The 18,211-nt window shown below is 42.5% G+C and overlaps 2 protein-coding genes across 2 annotated transcripts in view; both read right to left on the bottom strand.

The window, feature by feature from the left end:
- The window catches only part of LOC142702106 (uncharacterized), a 98,925-nt gene that overhangs the window by 78,231 nt on the left and 2,483 nt on the right, over window positions 1-18,211 (bottom strand). The window lies entirely within an intron of this gene.
- Window positions 974-18,151, bottom strand: LOC142664057 (uncharacterized). The gene is made up of 2 exons (XM_075842973.1): window positions 18,038-18,151; window positions 974-2,477 (listed from the first exon to the last, which is right to left on the bottom strand). Exon 2 carries the CDS (start codon window positions 2,443-2,445, stop codon window positions 1,069-1,071), a length of 1,377 nt encoding a protein of 458 aa, XP_075699088.1. The 5' UTR covers window positions 2,446-2,477; window positions 18,038-18,151; the 3' UTR covers window positions 974-1,068.

Below are 18,211 nucleotides of genomic sequence, written 5' to 3'. Positions count from 1 at the left end.
ACAGTCCGAAGGGGGCTTCATCAGAGAAAATAACATTACCCCAATCCTCTGCATTCCAACCCCTGTACTTCCTGCAGAATGTCAGTCTGTCCATGATGTTTTTCTTGGATAGAAGTGGCTTCTTTGCTATCCTTCTTGACACCAGGCCATCCTCCAAAAGCCTTAGCCACAATGTGCATGCAGGTGCACTGACACCTGACATTCCTGAGCAAGCTCTGCACTGGTGTTGAACCGATCTCTTTACGAGATGGTCCTGGCACTTGCTGGACTTTTTGGGCGCCCTTCTTGACAGCAATTGAACCTTGAAGTTCTTGATGATCCCATAAATGGTTGATTTAGGGGCAATCTTACAAGCCGCAATGTCCTTGCCCGTAAAGCCCTTTTGATGCAAAGCAATGAGAACTGCTCTTATAATTCAATCAGCATGACAGAGTGATATGAGCCGCCTTTTCCTCGCTAACACTTTCTCCTGAGCCAACGAGAAGTTTACTGAAATTATGTTAGCAGGTCATTTTGTGGCAAGGCTGAAATGCAGTGGAATTGTGGTTTTTGTGATGAAGTTAGTTTTCCTGGCAAGGAATGACTTTGCAATTAATTGAAATTCACGATCACTCTTCATAAGACCCTGGAGTTAATGCAAATTGCAACTATAAAAACTGAAGCAGCAAACTTTGGGAAAAACAAAATTTGTGTCAGTCTCAAATCTTTTGGCCAGGGCTGTGCAGCTGACACCCGCTGGTGATGGTGCAGACTTCCCGTCATACATGTACAGCGGTCTGTGGAAATGCTTTTCCATCAGTGCTGTATCTACACGGCAGATATTGGGAAAGGTTAAAGGATGTTTAAATTAATCCCACAAAGTGACACATCAGATCGTCAGGGTTTTTGTCTGTGCCCACATTCCAAACAAGAATACGCTTTGTTTTTTTTACGCAAATTCTCTGATGAGTTTAAACATTTTATTTCCATGTAAAACATTTTCCATATATAGAACATCAAAATGGCTTTTCCAGTCTGAGTTTCCTCATGTTGAACAAGATTTAATTTTTCTGAAAAGCATTTCCCACATTATAAACATGAATATGGCTTCGCTCCTGTGTGACTTCTCCCATGTCTAACAAGACATGATTTATCTGTAAAACATTTCCCACATTCTGAACATGAATATGGCTTCTCTCCTGTGTGACTTTTCTCATGTATAACAAGGTATGATTTGCGTGTAAAACATTTCCCACATTCTGAACATGAATATGGTTTCGCTCCTGTGTGACTAATCCCATGTCTAACTAGATGGGATTTATATGCAAAACATTTTCCACATTCTGAACATGAATACGGCTTCTCCTCGGTGTGAATTCTCTCATGGTTAACAAGACTTGATTTATATGTAAAACATTTCCCACATTCTGAACATGAATACGGCTTCTCTCCTGTGTGAGTTCTCTCATGTATAACAAGGTATGATTTGCGTGTAAAACATTTCCCACATTCCGAACATGAATACAGCTTCTTCCCTGTGTGACTTCTCTCATGGTTAACAAGACTTGATTTATATCTAAAACATTTCCCACATTCTGAACATGAATACAGCTTCTTCCCTGTGTGACTTCTCTCATGTCTAACAAGACCTGATTTATATATAAAACATTTCCCACATTCTGAACATGAATACAGCTTCTTCCCTGTGTGAATTCTCTCATGGTTAACAAGACTTGATTTATATGTAAAACATTTCCTACATTCTGAACATGAATACAGCTTCTCGCCTGTGTGAATTCTCCCATGTACAATAAAACTTGATATGTGTGAAAAGCATTTCCCACATTCTGAACATGAATACGGCTTCTCTCCTGTGTGACTTCTCTGATGTATAACAAGACGTGATTTATCTATGAAACATTTCCCACATTCTGAACATGAATACGGCTTTTCTCCTGTATGACTTCTCTTATGTATAACCAGATAGGATTTACATGTAAAACATTTCTCACATTCTGAACATGAATATGGCTTCGCTCCTGTGTGACTTCTCTCATGTCTAACAAGATGGGATTGCTTTGTGAAACATTTCCCACATTCTGAACATGAATGTGGCTTCTCTCCTGTGTGTTTTCTCTCATGTTTAACAAGACTCGATTTTTGTGAAAAACATTTCTCACATAGTGGACAAGAATACAGCTTCTTTACGGTGTGAATTCTTTTGTTTGTAAAAAGACCTGAGATTTTTGTAAACTGTTTACCACATTGAAACCTTTTACCCTCTTTCTGAGCTGTACTTGTGGTAACAATCTGGGATTGGGGAGGAGAATTTTCCTCATGATTAGGAGAATTATATGATAGATCTGTAATGTGAAGTCCTGGGTGTAAATTAAGGGTAATGAGGTTTTCTCCTGAAGACTGCTGCATGATATCTTCATCTTCTGCTTCGTAATTTATCAAAAACATGACGTTTCCCTCAGAGTTCTTACTGGCATCTTCTGTTAGGATTAAAAATGGATTTTGTGATTTTTATATTTTTTAAACCATAAAGTAGACAAATTTATAACATACTAGAAAAAGTACCCGGCGCTGCCCGGGTATAACATGTCTGTCTGTCTGTCTGTCTGTGTTAATTGGATTTATTCCAAGGGTCCCCAGGGGGCCAATCCATGCCCTTTTCTTGGTTTATGGGGAAATCGCTCGTAGCCCTATATACCCCGGCAGTTACACACCGTTTATTTCAATTTTAATTTCCTAAATACCGCACAGATAAACTTGGAGGAAATGGACAATAAGACTGTGACCGAGCCTGTTGATTAACAACATTGGCACTTTTATTACCAGTTGGCCATAGAAATAATTGAAAACAGAATCATGCATGAAAGCCCACTCAGAGCACATCATGTTCAGCGTGCTATCAGCTTGCTTTCTGGCCTGAATTCGGGCAGGAGTCACTACGCTACTGAGAGCCACCTGTCTGATCTGTTGCCAAGAAAGCCTGGGTTCCTTTTTGGAGGCATGACTGGTCTGAAAGGGGTTCAATTTATGAGAATGCTGAAATCCACAGGCTTGGTTCTTTTGAGAGATTTCAGCAGCTCGGGCAGCATCCATACACTTTACCGCAGGAGTCTTTCATATAAGTGCAGTGCTCCTTTTTGGAGGCATGACTGGTCTGAAAGGGTTTCAATTTATGAGAATGCTCAAATCCAGTATAGGTACGGTTAGTTTACGGCGAGTAACATGTCGGGTAAATAAATATGGCTTGGTTGTTATGGAAATCTGGTCTAAAACAGTGTGTATGTGAGTGAAGCTAAGAATGAAGGACCTGCGAGATTCTATTGGCCAATACGGGTCATGTGATGAGATATAGGGGAAGGTACTTGATGTGGAAGCCAGTAACGCCAAATTTGCTTTTGTGATTATGTCGAGAATGGTAGGTCCTAGAGAGCTGAAACCCGGTCTAAACCTTTGGAAGCGCGTGTAATTTGGTGCGGATTGGTCGTCGTTTGGCTGTGCATAAAGAACATGCAATATACAATAGAAATCATAAATAAATTTTTAAATGTAATGCCCAATTCCAGTCTTATACATTTTTGAAAAATACAATAAATGGATAATAACTGTCCATTAAATACTTGTGTTAATATAATAGTATACCCGATTTTGCTATTTGCTTTCTTAAAATAAAATTCTGTTTTATCCTTGCAAAGCCTGTATGAAGATACTGCCAATAGGTGACCCCTATTCTATCATTTGTTGTCCACCCTTGGTTGGACCACAAATTCAGTCTAGTTCCAGAGAAGAGTAGACAGACTGCAGAAAATGGGGAGGCCTCTCTCTGCTAAACCTCCCTGTACTCATAGCCTGCCTGAACTGTGATGTAATCCTTGCAGTAGCTCTTTGCATCTCTGTCTGCTTTGTTATAGATATTTTCCAAAGTCCCAGAATTTATCTGACTCTCATGTGCACTTTGCCCTAGGATGTCTAATGTTTGCTGAAAGTCTCTCAATAATAACTAAGAAGCTGCATGTACAGGGATCTCACGTCAAGCTAAAAATTTGTCTTTTGCAGAGAAACGTAGGAAATCGTAGCATTTTGCTGTGACTTCACTAAAATTGCGGCAAAATTGAACAGTTTTTCTTTTATTTGCAGGAATTTTCAAAGCTCTAAAATGCAGGTACGACATCATAACATCGTTGGGGACTGAGGCGCGTGACTATTTTGAACTTTTCGATAAAAACACAGGTGTGCTTTAAAATCTATCAATGCTAAAGTTCAGGATTCTGGCCTACACCTAAGTCACCACTTTTATTACATAAACCTTAAAGAGGCTCTGTCACCAGATTTTTCAACCCCTATCTGCTATTGCAGCAGATAGGCGCTGCAATGTAGATTACAGTAACGTTTTTATTTGTTAAAAAAAACGAGCATTTTTGGCCAAGTTATGACCATTTTTGTATTTATGCAAATGAGGCTTGCAAAAGTACAACTGGGCGTGTTGAAAAGTAAAAGTACAAGTGGGCGTGTATTATGTGCGTACATCGGGCCGTTTTTACTTCTTTTACTAGCTGGGCGTTCTGACGAGAAGTATCATCCACTTCTCTTCAGAACGCCCAGCTTCTGGCAGTGCAGACACAGCCGTGTTCTCGAGAGATCACGCTGTGACGTCACTCACTTCCTGCCCCAGGTCCTGCATCGTGTCAGACGAGCGAGGACACATCGGCACCAGAGGCTACAGTTGATTCTGCAGCAGCAGCATCAGCGTTTGCAGGTAAGTAGCTACATCGACTTACCTGCAAACGCCGATGCAGAATCAACTGTAGCCTCTGGTGCCGATGTGTCCTCGCTCGTCCTACACGATGCAGGACCTGTGAGTGACGTCACAGCGTGATCTCTTGAGAACACGCTGTGTGTCTGTGCACTGCCAGAAGCTGGGCGTTCTGAAGAGAAGTGGATGATACTTCTCGTCAGAACGCCCAGCTAGTAAAAGAAGTAAAAACGCCCCGATGTACACAAATAATACACGCCCACTTGTACTTTTGCAAGCCTCATTTGCATAAATACAAAAATGGTCATAACTTGGCCAAAAATGCTCGTTTTTTAAAAATAAAAACGTTACTGTAATCTACATTGCAGCGCCTATCTGCTGCAATAGCAGATAGGGGTTGCAAAATCTGGTGACCGAGCCTCTAACTTGAAAAAACAAAAATATTTAAAAAACCAAAACCTTGTCTGACAATCCCACCTGTCCTCTGCCAACACATTTGACCCTTTAATACCAATTGGGTACCACTTTATTACAAGAACCTAATATTGTCATTGACAATCCAATCTTGGCCACAGATAATGCGTCATGACACAAAGCACACATCTCCGGCTGAATTCATGGACATGACGATGAGGTCTGTTGTGGACTATAACAAAATGGCATTTAACCCCTTAGTGACTATTTGAAACCTTAATAACCAAGCTATTTTTGAAAGTTTTTCCATCGTCGCATTCAACGAGCTATAACTTTTTTATTTTTGCGTCGATATAGCTGTATATGGTCTTGTTTTTTTGCGGGACAAGTTGTATTTTTTAATAGCACCATTTTGGGGTACATAGAATTAATTGATTAACTTTTATTAACTTTTTTGGAGGGAGATAAAAAAACAGCAATTTCACCACTCTCTTTATGCCTCCTTAATTTACACCATTTACCGTGTGGCATAAATAACACAATAACTTTTATTCAGCGGGTTGTTACGATTGCGACAATCCCAAATTTATATAGTTTTCTTATGTTTTACTTCTTTTACACAATAAAAAGACAATTGCTCCAAAATTATTTGGTTTTGTGTCTCCATATCTGAAGAGCCATAACTTTTGCATTTTATATTTAACTATAAACTGTCTGTAAAGGATCTGCCAGACACAGCTTCTGTGTCGACTCCCGTGGTTACTCAGTCTGCACCTGCTCCCAAGTCTGATGGAGTGACTCCTTCTACCACTCAGGCTGGGAGGCTGAGAAGTGGGAGAGCCTATCACAGCCTGGCCAGACGGAGCTAGCTCCCGCCCTCTGTCTATTTATACCTTCGCTTCCTGATTCTCCTTTGCCTGTGATTCTGCTGGTTTCCTGGTTCTGCTGCTACTGCTTGTACTATTTGTCCTCTGCTTCATATTGACCCTGGCTTTACGGACTACTCTCTTGCTCTGCGTTTGGTACCTCGTACGCTCCTTTGACCTCATGTTGTGGGTTCACAGCAACCGCTACCAGATGCAAATGCCACACCTGGAATCAACTCCAGACCTTTTACCTGCTTCATTGACGATGGATTAACGAAGGAATAGCCCATGCAGCACATTAAATAGCTTTTGAGATAAATGTCCAATTACCTTTGGTCCCTTGAAAGAGGCAGCTACATATTAAAGAGCTGTAATTCCTAAACCCTTCCTCAAATTAGGAGGTGAATACCCACAAATGAAAGCGGAGTCTGCACTTTAAGCCGATATTGATTATATAACTGTATATTCAATATGTTTTGGTAAACAGCGAAAATTCCAAAACTGCGTCACTGTCCAAATAATTCTGGACCTAACTGTATATGGACAGTGATGTCAGAGGCTTCCCCAGAGTCCTGGAGCAGAGCCTATACTAGCACTCTGCCCGGAACTCCGGCTCTGGGTAAGCCCCTGACACCACAGTCCATATATGGACAGTGATGTCAAAGGCTTCCCCAGAGTCCAGGAGCAGAGCCTATACTAACGCTTCGCTCTGGGAATCCGACTCTGGGGAAGCCCCTGACATCACTGTCCATATATGGACAGTGATGTCAGGGGATTCCAGAGTCCTGGAGCAGAGCCTATACTAGCGCTAGTATAGTGCTAGACAGTAGCGATAGGAGACTGGGTTCGGAGGCAGCAAGGGGAGGTTGGTGCAATGAACATAGTGAAGGAGGGGGAGGGAGCCTGGTGGTCGGGATAAGTGGAGGAGGGAGCGTTTTATTGGAGAAACAAGTCGGTCAGGCAGTGCAGGAATTACAAGTGTGAAGAAGGGGGAGGAGGCGTGGACGACGATATAATAGGACGGGGGCGTGTACAAGCAGAGACGTCGCTCCGTGTCTTTGATCAGCCAGCACTTGCGGGTATTCAGAGGCACAGCGCATCATCAACTACATTTACAGGCAGTGGGACCAGAGGCGGAGCTCTAAAGAGCTCATGAAACATCTGCCCTGCCTCCTGCCTGTAAACGTAGTGGATGACGCGCCGTGCCTCTGAATAGATGGAAGTGCTGGCTGAGCAAAGACGTGGAACATCACAGGAAATAAAAATGTACTCTGGGTGCGGTCACGTGACTGTAATATAATGTCTATTATTTATATGTCTATTATTAGCAAAGTTAAAGAGACTCTGTCACCACATTATAAGTGACCTATCTCCTATATAAGGAGATGGGCGCTGTAATGTAGGTGAAAGTAATGCTTTTTATTTAAAAAAAAACGATCTTTTTTCACAACGTTAGGAGCGATTTTGGTTTATGCTAATGAGCTTTCTTAATGCCCAAGTGGGCGTACTTTCTTTCGACCAAGTGGGCGTTGTACAGAGGAGTGCATGACGCTGACCAATCAGCATCATGCACTCCTCTCCATTCATTTACACTGCACTAGCGATATAGATATATCGCTATGTGCAGCCTCATACACAAGCCCTAACATTACTACAGTGTCCTGATAATGAATACACATGAAATCCAGCCTGGACGTCATGTGTACTCAGAATCCTGACACTTCTGAATCTTTCTTTGTGAGATTCCGGCAAGTGAAACCAAATCTCGTTTAGCTCCATGATCTCGCGAGATTTCGCATCCGTTGCTGGAATCTCACAGAAAAGATTCAGAAGTGTCAGGATTCTGAGTACACATGACGTCCAGGCTGGATTTCATGTGTATTCATTATCAGGACACTGTAGTAATGTTAGGGCTTGTGTATGAGGCTGCACATAGTGATATCTATATCGCTAGTGCAGTGTAAATGAATGGAGAGGAGTGCATGATGCCGATTGGTCAGCGTCATGCACTCCTCTGTACAACGCCCACTTGGTCAAAAGTAAAAGTACGCCCACTTGGGCATTAAGAAAGCTCATTAGCATAAACCAAAATCGCTCCTAACGTTGTGAAAAAAGATCGGTTTTTTAAATAAAAAGCATATGTAGGAGATAGGGCACTTATAATGTGGTGACAGAGTCTCTTTAATTATATATGTCCCATTAAAGGGTTGGCCAGGAAAAAAAATATTTTCTAAAAAGTGTCCCCCAGCCTTGGTTTGCCATCCCTAAAACCCCCTACTAACCTTCTAACGGGTTTTAGTTTTATTTCAATCGTCACTGCTGCTCTGTTGGTTTACATCCCTTGCTTCTGCTCCTGTCTTGTAACCCACCATACCCATAATCCCTTACTGAATCTGAGGAGACCGCTTACATTCCCCCTCCCCCTTAGCATCTCAGCTATTTGCATACTGCCATGTGCCTCTATGTTGATGGGGTCATTCCCTGCTCTAATTCTAGTCACCCAGCTCCCTGCACGGTCACACACACCCACTAATAATCACACAGGGATGATGGAGTTATATCATCCTTGTGTATAACCCCCATCATACCTGTATACAACCTGTATGTAACCCCCATCATCTCTGTGTATTACCTCATCATCCCTGTTTATAACTCCATCATCCGTGTGTACAACCCTAACATCCCTGTGTATTACCCTCAACATCCCTGTATATAAATCGGCATCATCCGTGTATTACCTCATCATCCCCGTATATAACCAACATCAACCCTGTGTATAACCCTCATCAACCCTGTGTATGACCCTCATCATCCCTGTGTATAACCCTCATCATCCCTGTGTATAACCCCCATCATCCCTGTGTATAACCCCCATCATCCCTGTGTATTACACCATTTTATAAACCCCATCCACCCTGTGTATTGCCTCATAATCCCTGTATATAACCCCATCATCCCTGTGTATTACCTCATCATCCCTGTGTATTACCTCCATCGTCCCTGTGTATTACCTCCATCGTCCCTGTGTATTACCCCCATCGTCCCTGTGTATTACCCCCATCGTCCCTGTGTATTACCCCCATTGTCCCTGTGTATAACCCCCATCGTCCCTGTGTATAACCCCCATCGTCCCTGTGTATTACCCCATCATCCCTGTGTATTACCCCCAGAATCCTATACAGGGATTAAGGCGGTTATACACAGCGATGATGGTGGTTATATATAGTGTTGATGGGGGTAATACACAAGGATGATGGGAGTTAAATATAGGGATGATGACCCCATGATTCCTGTATATAACCCAATTATCCCGGCATATAACCCCCCATCATCCCTGTATTTAGATAACCCCCATCATTCCTGTATTTAGATAACCCCTGCAATAACTGTATATTCAATCAAAGGGGGTGCTGCGAGGGATGGGTGCCGGGGGGGCATGGGCGATGAGAGGAGACAGGCAGGCAGTGCGGGAACTCCGACAGAGGAGGAGGAGGAGGGGGCTTGTACTAGCAGAGAAGACATTCCCTGTCTTTGCTCAGCCAGCACTTCTGGCTGAGCAGAGACATGGCGCGTCTTCAACTAGGTTTACAGGCAGTGGGCTGGGCGGATGTTTCACGAGCTCTTCAGAGCTTCACCTCTGGTCCCACTGCCTGTAAACCTAGTTGATGACGCGCCGTGCTTCAGCTCTGCCGGAAGTGTTGGCTGAGCAAAGACACGGAATGTCAGAGGAAGTGGAAAATGTACTCTGGGTGCGGTCACGCGACCGCACATTAGAAGTAAGTAACGCCACAAGATATAAACAGACATTATATTAGGAAGTTAATTATATATGTCACATTAAGTTAAAATATAAATAAAATGTATTCCTGGACAACCCCTTGAAGTCAAAACTAGAAGTGAATTGAGCAGGAAGGAGAATTATATGCTATTCCTTTTGAATCCGCTCTAGTCTTTGGATTAGAAAAACTGCCCCAAGAACTGCATGTGTAATTCCAGACTTAAAGATTTTGAAACACTTTAAAATATATCAATGACAAAGTTCAGGATTCTGGTCTACAACATAAATCTTGGACTTGATAAAAAGCACAAAATTTGAAAAGCATCTTCTTGTCTGACAATCTCGCCTGTCCTCTGCCAATACATTTTAACCTTCAATACCAATTGGGAATCACTTTATTACAACAACTTAATAATGTTACAGACAATCTAATACTGGCCACAGGCTACATTTAACAAGATAATGTGTCATGAGACAAAGCACAGATCTCAGGCTGAAGTCACGGACATGATAATGAGGTCTGTATATCATAATGGCTGATCAGTCACCGGATCTCAATTTTATAGAACATCTTTAGGATGTAGTGGAATAGACAGAGTGAAGTTATCAATCCAGTACCTTGTTATATAATTTCACTAAGAATTCAGGCTGTTCTAAGGGGAAAGAAGGTCCTAATAGATAGAATGTGAGACTGCCCTGAGAATTTAATGATTTAATTAGAAATGACAAGAAGAGCCACACTTGCTTTGCACCACCAGGATAATTGTATAAAGTTTGGTTGGAAAAGGGGAAGGAGGGAGAAAAAGGTTGTGTGGCTCCAATAGGAATGTATCCAAAAGTTAATAAGTGAAAATAAAAAAGCTTAATTATGAATAAATTGGTATTTAAAAAAAAATCCAATGTCTGTGTACAGTTTGTGTGCAGATGTCCCCTAACTCTGCACCAAGGACAATAAGGTCCCAATATAAAAAGTGTTCTGCAACGTTATGAGTTGGACAGTGAAAGCTCAAAATTCTGACATGCTAAAGATGAAGAATGAGTCAAGTCTTGTCATAGTGTTGAAAATTGACACCTTGTGTATCCACCACATTAGGGAGTAATCAGTGAAATTGCTGCCTTTAATCAAAAGGACAGCAATGTTATTGGTGCTGACTGTATAACTAGGTCCCTTCACCGGGCTGTAAATTAGCCCAGCAGTGAACGGACCCCGCTACACAAGCGGTGAGGTGCACAGCCAGCAGAATTGCCGTCTGTGTCACAGTGGACACAGAGGGCAGCAAGTCAAGGACCACGTGATTGACGTTGCTAAGGACGCCGCTGTATGAGCGGAGTATGATGTGACCAGGCAACAATGCCGTCTGTGTTACAGTGAACACAGAGGGCGGCGGACTGAGGACCCTACGTTGAGTATTACTCTAGGTGGTGGTACAAGCAGCCTCAACGGCTCCACCGTAATTACACAAGACCCAGGCAGGGTGAATGTGGAGGACGGTGAGCACATGTGCTAATGAACCCAAGTGGTACACAAAGGCGGCTGGCTGCGAGCTACACTAGTATGTCTAAGGCCAGGCACGTGTCCAGGTCAGGGTTAGACAATGCAACAAATTATTGCAGGTATTTGGAAACGGACATTGGACCAACTAAAACAGTGTCTTAAATACCAAACGCGCGTTTCGCCGGAATTTCCGGCTTCTTCTAGGGGTGGTGACCGCCTGACGAGCGGTCTTCAAATAGGTTGAATTGATTGATTGACAGTATGTCAAATAAACTGTAAACAAAGTGCAATGTGACAGTGTTCTACGTAACTGGACTAATTGACTGACAGGATAACAGGTCAATCAGAATAGAATCAATGAATGACAGTGTAAAAAGGTACCTTGCATATGACTTTTGCCACTGCCGTTTATAAATTGTATACCAGAATACAATGCCAAATGTGCTTTTCACGATCAGTCACAGATCTCTCCTATATTTATATGTTCCTTAATTGATGATAATAGAGAGAATGTACAGCGAGGAACAGTATAATAGTATTGTATTTTAAACAAAGCAGTATCAATATATGGGAGCTGACAATACTATGTGATGTAAATATTGCTGCATCACCATGTGCTGTTCAAAGTAGGCAAAATCAATTAAAAAAAGACATATATGACCCTAATAACGGTCCAAAGTAAAAACTATTTTTCAAAAAGTTTTTTATAATTACAAAAAACAGCCAAAATTGAAGCTCTCATTGAGGCTATGGGGGTTGACAGAGTTCATACAAAAGATCCATTGGCTCTCCCTCTTCAGGAGAGCTTCGTCTAGATTGCCACCCCTAATGCCCAGACTGATCTTACATATGCCCCAGCCTTTGAGGGTGGTCCAACCCAGATTGTGTTTTTTCTTGAAGTGCCAGGCAATTGGGTTGGGAGTGAATGGCTTATTCTGGGTCTGACTATCGTTCTAATTTTTGTCAAAATTGATGATGGTTCCTATATGCTCTCTAATGCAGATCCGAAGTTTCCTCCTTGTTTAGCCCACATATCTCAGACCACAGGGACATTCCAAACAGTATACAACTCCTTCTGACGTACATCTGATATGGTCTCGAATCGAAAATTTATTCCCAATTTTTTTTGTGGTACTCAGGATCCTACAGGCTTTACAAAGTTTACATGGGTAGAATCCTGGGGTGGAGGTGTTCCTTTTGATGTCATTTTTAGAAAAGTAGCTTGAAAGCAAGAGATTAGAAATGTTTTTCCCTTTTCGATAGCCAGTTTGCACCGTCACCTAGAATTTTCTTGAGGTCTAAGTCCGATTTAAAAAATTTTTTTATGTTTTTGATTTTAGTATGTTATTAAAATAAATTTTATTTATTTGTGTTTTACTTTTTTCTTTCTTCTGACTTTTACTTCTCTATGGGGGCTGCCATTTTTTTTTTCATCTCTGTATGTGTCGATTAATGACACATACAGAGATGGAATACGGCACATACATCCCCATAGTGAATGCGAACGGGAGCCGTTCCATTCACTATAGTGTACGCTGTCTGTGTGGGAACGGCGCATGCACCGCTCCCACACAGTCCAAATGGAAGGTCTTCGGCAGTGCGACATCCGGCGCCATTTTCATGTGGACCGGAAGCGGCAGCCGGACAGTAAGATGACTACTTCCGGTCGCGGCTTCCGTCCATATGTTCCGAAGCAAGGACTAGAAGCGGAAGGAGCGGTGACGGCAGGTAAGTCATGTTTGTGTATGTTCGTGTTATAACCACTGTATCTAATCCTCCTACACTGTGCATTCGCTCAAAAAATGGCGGCACACAGTGTAAGAGGTTTGAACATTTGTCCCCCTCCTTTCTCCTGGCACAAGCCAGGATAAAGGAGGGGGGATTGTTTGAGCACACTAGAGCGAGTGTGTCTTCTCTAATTTTGCAGCATAAAGCAATGAGGTTGCTTTACCACATGCCAATGCTGCAATTTTGGGAATTGCTCCCTCTAGTGACCAGCACATGGAAATGTTATAAATTAGAATCTAATTTATAATATTTCCTGACTTGTAAAAAATAAAAATAAATTATAACAATGTGTAATCATGTATATACTAACTGTTTAACAAAAAAAAATATGTATTTTTTTTCTAGCGACACATTCCCTTTAAGGACATTCCAATACTTGTTCAGGATGTTCATCATGGTGCCCCATTCTGCATTGTAATTTGTGATGAATCTAGGTTGGCTGGGAGGTTGTGTGACTATTAGTAGGGGAAACCTGTATGGTTGTATCTATATTTTTATTTTTCTTAGGTGTGAGTAGTTCTACCCATTCAGTTCTTAAAGCAGCATTGTATGCCTCCTTAATGTTTCTGTTGGAATAATTCCTAGCTTGGAGTCGGGATTTGAGTTCTACTGATCTCTGTTTGATAGTGAACAGTGTAGAACAGTTACGTCTCAGTCGCAGAAATTCTCCCTTGGGGATGGCTCTTATGGTTCTCCTGGAATGTGCACTGTTGGCAGCGAGTAGACTATTGGTAGAAGTCTCCTTCCTGAAAAGATCCGCATGTATGTCACCCTTGACGTCAGTATAAATACGGACATCCAAAAAGGGAATAAGACGGTGGTCTTAGGTAAGAGTCAGCCGGAGATTGAAGTCATTGTTGTTTAATGCCTCAATGAATTTTTGCAGATCAGGTACAGTGCCGCTCCAGATTACAAGAATATCATCAATGTAGCGCCGCCAGAGGCTCATATTCTCAGTGTATTTGTTCATATTGTCACTAAAAACGATCTCTTCCCACCATCCCAGGTATAGATTGGCAAATGTGGGTGCCACAGCCGCCCCATAGCTGTGCCCCTAACCTGAAGATAATATCGACCATCAAAAAGGAAATGGTTCCGCGTCAGGATAAATCTAAGGACTCTGAGTATGAAATCTTTCTTGATGTGATTGAGATCCTCATTTCTAGATAGAAAAAAGTTCACCGCTGTACAACCTCTATTGTGGTTACTGCTGGTGTAAAGGCTTTCCACATCACAGATGACCAGTGTCTCACTCTTACTCAAATGAATCCCATCCAATTCCTTCAGAATCTGCATAGTGTCTCTGGTGTAAGAAGGGAGCTGGTAGAGTATTTCTTGGAGATGTTGATCCAAACATTTGTTGCATTTCTCCGTTAAGTTTCCTACACCAGAGACAATAGGCCTGCCTGGTGGATTTACAAGATTCTTGCCTGGTGGATTTACAAGATTCTTGTGGATTTTCGGGAGCATATAAAATGTGGAAACTCTGGGCTCCGTGACTGATAGAATTTTTTTTTTTCTTTGAGATTGAGAGCCCCCAGTGTAAACCCTTATTCAACCATGTTGGTGTACTCCTGTAAAAATTGCTGCTGTAGTGAGAGTGTATCAACACTCACTAGGTCAATAAAAACCTTTACCGCAGGCCATGTGTCCGATCAAGTACTAATAAGGTGGACCTAGTGAAGTGGCCTCTGAGTGCAGGTTATCATCACTGGAAACGTCTTTGTATGTGAAACTCATTTTTAACCCCTTAACACATTATCACGTAATTGTACATGATAAACGCTAAAGAGAAGTATGGAGCAGGCTCACAGGCTGAGGTCGCTCCATACTTAGCGGGTGACGGGTCACTGCAACAGACGGAATCAAAGAACGCTTTGATTCCACCCTTTTCACCCTTTAAATGCTGCGGTCAATCTAAAGAGTTAGAAAGAGGGGGCAGCCCCCTCCGATGGCCCATCGGCCCCCCACAATTCAACTGCCATCTTTGTATTCCTATTAAGCCCTTAACCCGGCAGGGCCTGAACAGGTTACCTTTATTCTATGGGTCGGTACGATTACGGCGATACCACATATGTAGAGGTTTTTTATGTTTTACGACTTTTGCACAATAAAAAAACACCTTTGAACTAAAATTATTTGTTTTTGCATCGTTGCTTTCCAAGAGCCGTAACTTTTTGATTTTTCCATCAATGTAGTGATTTTTTGGGCTTGTTTTTTGCGGGACGAGACGTAGTTTCGATTGGTACTGTTTTGGGGTGCATGGGACTTATGGATTCATTTTTATTATGACATTTTTGGGGGGCAATGGAAAAAATTACAATTTCGCCATTGTTTCTTGCGTTTTTTTTTTACGGTGTTTAAATAACATTTTAACTTTGAGTCATTACGGTCGCGGCGATACCATATATGTGTACTTTTATTTATTTTTTACACTTTTACTAAATAAAACCACTTTTTATGAAAAATTTTATTTTTTTGACTAATTTTTATTATTAATCTTTATTTCACATTTATTACTTATTTCATTAGTCCCACTAGGGGACTTTACTGTGCGATCTTCAGATCGCTGCTATAATGCTTTGGCATACTTCGTATACCAGAGCATTATTACCAGTGTAAATCTGACAGGCAATCTATTAGGACGTGCCTCCGGCGCGTCCTAACAGGCATATGTCCAGGGCAGACCTGGGGGCTTTTATCAAGCCCCCGGCTGCCATGACACCCCATCGGACACCCGCGATTGCATTTGCGGGCTGCCGATTGGTGACAGAGGGGGCGCACTCCCTCTGTAAACAAGTTAAATGCCACGGTCGCTATTGACGGCGGCATTTAACAGGTTAAACGGGCGCGATCAAAGTAAATTTCGATCGTGGGTGTTGGAGCAGGAGCCCAGCTGTCATCAGACAGCCGAGCCCAGGCTCCAGCCTGCACGGGACACCCATGCAGGACTTAGACTAGGCCAACGTGAAAAGGGGTATTGGTGGTCACTAAGAGTCTGTGACCAGATGTCCGTACTGAACTACCAAGAGGGTATTATAGATTAGGCTGACCGGATTCTGACGTGTATTAGGTCTTTCCACAGAGTGCCTCCTTTGAAGAGAAAAAGCCTTTTACATTTATGCAAATTAGCATTTGAGCAACAAGGGCATCACCGTTGCTCCAAAATGATTTCGTCATTCCCCAGTTCAACTCCCCTCCCTCCGTGCTTCCTTTGATTGACAGGAGCCAGGATACGTACTAGGCAAGTTCACGCCCTGCCCCGTAGTGTAGTGAACGCACGAGCGTCCCTACATCCTAATCGGCACATGCACAGCAGTGCCAATTAGAACGCGGAGCTTAAAGATTATACTGCAAATGCGCCGATTAGAATGTAGGGACTCTCGTGCGTTCACTACACTACGATGCCTGGCACCTGTCAATCAAAGGAAGCAGGGAGGGAGGGGGTTGAACTGGGGAATAACGATTGAGCATTTTGGAGCAACGGTGATGCTCATTTGCATAAATGTAATAAAAGCTTTTCCTCTTCAAAGGATGTGCTCCGGGGAAAGACCTAATACACGTCAGAATCATGTTACGGTATGTTCACACGGTGGGGGTCCGTAACGGCTGAAATTACGGGGATGTTTCAGCCTGAAAACATCCCCGTAATTTCAGCCGTACCGGCATGTGCAGGCGCTTGAACGCCGCGTCAATTACGGCCGTAATTAGCGCTGCTATTCATTGGAGTCAATGAATAGCGGCTCCAATTACGGCCAAAGAAGTGACAGGTCACTTCTTCTACGCGGGCGTCAATTTACGCGCCGTCATTTGACAGCGGCGCGTAAATATACGCCTCGTGTGAACAGACAAACGTCTGCCCATTGCTTTCATTGCGCATATTGAGGCGCTATTTTCGGGCGTAATTCGGGGCAAAAACGCCCGATTTACGTCCGTAAATAGGCCGTGTGAACATACCCTTAAACTAATCTAGAATAGCCTCTTGGTAGTTCAATGCAGACATCTGATGACACATGCCCTTTAAGTGTTTAAATGGAGTTTTCTCAGATCCCGGCTGTTAATCGCAGCCAGTATCCCCCCAATATCTGACACTAAGCCTAGTGCATGTCCGGATTCATAGAACACCTTGTAGAGAACTTCTATGTGCAGTCACAGCTCCCTAAGGTCCTGCACTATGTATAACACATTGTCTGAAGTGTAAGGGTATGTTCACATGGTCCATTTTCGGCCCTTTTTCAAGCCGTAAACGCCTGAAAAATCTGAAGCAGAACACCTCCAAACATCTGCCCATTGATTGCAATGGGAAAAACGGCATTCTCTTCCGACAGGCAGTTTTTTTTACGGGGCCGTTTTGAAAAACGGCCAAGTAAAAAACACTGCCGCAAAAAAGAACTTCTTGGGACGTTTTTCATAGACTCATATTGGAAACCGGTAAAAAAAACGGGCGTAAAAAAATGCAGCGAAAACACAAGATGCTCAAACAAATGTCTGAAAATCAGGAGCTATTTTCCCTTGAAAACGGCTCCGTATTTTCAGACGTTTTTGAGTTTGTGTGTGAACGTACCCTCACTGTAATGTAGAAGCAAGGGTATGTTCACACGCAAACTATTTTCGCTGCGTTTTTCACGGCCATTTTTGGAGCGGTTTTCTATAGAGTCTATGAAAGACAGCTCCAAAAACTTTTCAAAAAGTGTCCTGCACTTCATTTTCGATGCCGTTTTTTTACGCGGCCGTTTTTCAAAACGGCCGCGTAAAACAGCCCATTGGAACAGAATGACGTTTTTCCCCATTGAAATCAATGGGCAGATGTTTGGAGGAATTCTGCTTCTGATTTTTCGGGCGTTTACGGCCCGAATAACGGACGAAGATAGCCAGTCTGAACATACCCTAAGGAGAAACCTTACCTTAACAAACCTTCCAATTCACTTTCTAAATTCATTATTACTGACCTGTGGTAACTCCTCCTGGAATTTCCTCCTCCACTTCACTCTTACACGGTTGATCGCCCCTCACCCGCTCTTCTTCTGCTTCATCCTCCGCTTTATTATTAGTCAGATCTTCCTCCTGATTTCACATATGTAACAATTCAGTACAATACAGCAGAGAGTGCGAAGAATCTAACA

This window comes from Rhinoderma darwinii, chromosome 1, assembly GCF_050947455.1.
Source record: "Rhinoderma darwinii isolate aRhiDar2 chromosome 1, aRhiDar2.hap1, whole genome shotgun sequence".
NCBI lineage: Eukaryota > Metazoa > Chordata > Amphibia > Anura > Rhinodermatidae > Rhinoderma > Rhinoderma darwinii.
This window is presented reverse-complemented; position numbering and strand designations above follow the sequence as displayed.

Coding starts and splice junctions, on each gene's coding strand:
- LOC142664057 (XM_075842973.1), bottom strand. CDS start 2,445: ATGTTTTTGATAAATTACGAAGCAGAAGATGAAGATATCATGCAGCAG.